This window comes from Stomoxys calcitrans, chromosome 3, assembly GCF_963082655.1.
Source record: "Stomoxys calcitrans chromosome 3, idStoCalc2.1, whole genome shotgun sequence".
Classification (NCBI taxonomy): Eukaryota; Metazoa; Arthropoda; class Insecta; order Diptera; family Muscidae; genus Stomoxys; species Stomoxys calcitrans.
Window position 1 is genome coordinate 22,416,471 of NC_081554.1, and position 3,361 is coordinate 22,419,831.

The window sequence follows — 3,361 nt, forward strand, 5'->3', positions numbered from 1 at the left end:
ATTTTCAACAACGTTTATTAAGACAGATGTGCAACTTCTCTTTTTTCTAAAACCAGATTGCCATTCTGATAATAGATTTTGAGTGCACAGGAATTGTTCGATTTGATTCGCCATTATGCATTCTAGCGCTTTGGATAAGAACGGTAAGATTGCAATGGGGCGGTATTCATTATTCGATTTTCTAGTCGGTATGATTTTAGCGAGCTTCCATTCATGCGGAAAGGTGGACTTGGTCAGAACAGTATTGAAAATATATGTTACATATGGCAGCAATTTTGGCATGATAATTTTGATAAATCTTGGATTTATTCCGTCAGTTCCAGTTGCATCAGATTTTATTGAGAGTATGCTGTTCAAAACGTCAGTTTGGTCTACACAGCAAAAGGAAAATGGATTTTCCACTTGTACAGTGTTCATATTTTCATATATATTTTCATGGGGACATATAGAGCAAACAGATACAAAATGCTCATTCAGTTCATTGATGTTTAGATTGGGCGGAAAGTTGGTGTTGGTTTTCGCTCCTATGCCAATTTTACGAATTTCCTTCCATTTAGATCTGCTGTTAACAGCATTTAGAAATTTTTTCCGAAAGAATAGCGTTTTGGCCTCGTTTATGCTTTTCCCAACATTTCGCCTGGCACACTTAAAGCGCTCATGCAGTTGTGTTGTTCTGTATCGTTTCCATCGTTTGTATGCAATATTTCTTTCATCGATTAGTGCACGTAACTGTTCATTAAACCATGGGGGTTGCTGATTTTTTATGGTAATGGTTTTTTCAGGAACACATTGACTATATATTAAGCTAATATAATGCTGCAAAAATGCTGTTTGGTCATCCACAGAATTTAACTGATATATAGAATCCCATTCGACATTATCAGTAAGGCTATTAAGAAGATTATAGTTCAGTTTTTTAAAATCACGGAATGTAATTGTCTCGTCTTGTTGATTTATGTGATAGTCATACACAAGAAATATCAAGTCATGTTTAGAAAAAGCCGGTGCTGCAATTTGGTCATATAAAAGAACCTTTGACTCACAGTTCACAAAGAAAATGTCCAAAAGAGTAGACGAATGATTAGTAAAATGGGTTGGAACAGAGCGGTTAGTAGGTACCAGATCAAGAAGTTCCATAGCATCAGAAAATTGCGTTTCAATTAAAATATTGCTGTTAAAATCTCCCGCAATAACAATATCATTATATCGTAATGATATTCTTTCAAGGCACGATATCAGCATGTCAAACGGTGTGCTGCTGTTGGGCCTATATACACATCCAATAAGCATTGACGAGTTAGAAATGCCAGTTATTTCAACAAAGAGGTATTCAATACAGTTGCCTTGCTCAGACTTCAGTTTTATAGCACCGTGGATACAGTTTTTTAAATATATTGCAACTCCACCAGCATGGGAGTGCCTATCAGCTCTCAAAACTTTATATCCCGGTAAAGAGTACAAATTGTCAGATATTTCAGGATGGAACCAGGTTTCGGATATGCATATTATATCTATATCAGAGTTAACAAATATATCACGAAGTTCATCTAATTTATTATTTAGACTTTGGGCATTGATGTGGACAATCGTTAATCCTGATTTCTGGTTTTTAAGAATTCTAATCATACAGTTTAGATTATCTCTGGAACCATAAGCAGTATTACTTGGCATCACAAGTCAATTGGATAAGCAATGCTGGTAATGTATATATTTGTTCTTCGTAGTTATGAGCTCTATTAAAGTTAGCATTAATAAATATAGTTGTACAACACATATAAAATTTTTGAGTATAATAAAAAATTCTTAATAACAAGAAGAAACATAAAATTAACAAAACTAATTGGGACTTATTATAAGATATTGCAAGATTCATTTCAGTTATCGTTGATGGTGCGATCTGGTGTTTCTCGAAAAAGTTGTGTTAACTGCTCGTTATTCTCTATTAGAGTAGGAGGATCTGTTCCAGTACGTTTAACATAAACAAATCCACGAAGTGAAAAAACGGACTCCAAGTGCTTCTGTCGTTTCAATTTCAATGCATTTTGAAAAATCTTGTAGTTGTGACTCGTAAGATTTTCATTTACATAAAATGGTTTATTTGAATCAAAACCGGCATGAGTTAAAATCAGTTTCGAATTATTCGATTTTCTAAAACGTGCAATGTTCTTCAGGACAAAATTTTTGTCAGACGGAGTAGTTAGATTCACAATAATCACAGGATCTGCCGCACTATTTTGGTTACGAATATTATTCATACGATACATCGCCTTTATCGTAGGAATAGAAATATTTATTGTATCACATATATTTGCAAAAATTTGATAAAGGTTTTCACCGTTATCATACGGTATACCATTTATCCGCAGGTCGCACGCTACCTGTTGATTCTCAAATTTTTGCTGATTAGCCTTCATTGCATATATCTCATTACGCAGATCAGTAATTTCACTTTGCTTATGTTCAATTTTATCCGCCAGTGTCTCAAGCTTTTGAACCCTGTCATCCAGTTTGACATATTTTTCATTCAGTTTGCCAATCTCTTCTTTTATGTCAACCATACTCTTATCAATGACACTTAAGAGACGAGATTCACTCTCTTTTAACAGAGATTTAAGAAGCTCTGTTTGTTTCTCAAATCTCTTGTCAATCAGATGAATTATGCGCTGAGGGGAGTCGTATTGGGAGAGTCGCGGAGTTTTGTTGAGGTTACCCTCACTTATGCTTACTCCCTCTCTCATTCTTTTTGGCGCCATCAACAACATCTCTTGAGGAGATGCATTGTTGTTGTTTTCAGTTGTAATGGTTATGAGTGGCATTTCAGACATGATCAATATTTCTATTACCTTGTTGTTGTTGTATGGTATTTAGCTTTTATCTGTTTTACTTTGCTTGGTTAAAATTTCTTTCGTTTTTGTTTTTTGTTTTGTTCACAAACCAGATGAATATTCCAACAATATCTAGTATACACTGCACAACAGTAATTTTTATTAATAAATAAACACAAACAAGTGGAATTTATATAATAAAACAATCAGTTTAATTAATATTTATTTGGAGCTATTTTGAACACGACCGTACTCTAAGAGAGCCAAATTGTTTGAGACCGTCAGTGACTTCATCTACCTCGGCACCGCCGTAACCGAAACGAATGACACCAGTTTTGAGATAAAGCGAAGAATAATACTGGCAAACAGATGCTACTTTGCACTAAGTAAGCAGTTCAGAGACAAGGCTACCTCTCGACAGACGAAGATAAAAACTTGTAAGACACTGATACTACCCGTGCTGTTATAGTGCTGTTATATGGTTCGGAAGCATGGGTACTTGTGAGAGCAGATAAGGCAGTGCTTGGAGTATTTGA

The 3,361-nt window shown here is 34.9% G+C and overlaps 1 protein-coding gene across 1 annotated transcript; it reads right to left on the reverse strand.

The window, feature by feature from the left end:
- Positions 1–353: 353 nt before the first annotated feature.
- LOC131996007 (uncharacterized) lies at positions 354–1,626 on the reverse strand. Its single transcript, XM_059365412.1, has 2 exons — positions 457–1,626; positions 354–371 (listed from the first exon to the last, which is right to left on the reverse strand). Exons 1-2 carry the CDS (start codon positions 1,624–1,626, stop codon positions 354–356), a joined length of 1,188 nt encoding a protein of 395 aa, XP_059221395.1.
- Between the last annotated feature and the right edge of the window lie 1,735 nt (positions 1,627–3,361).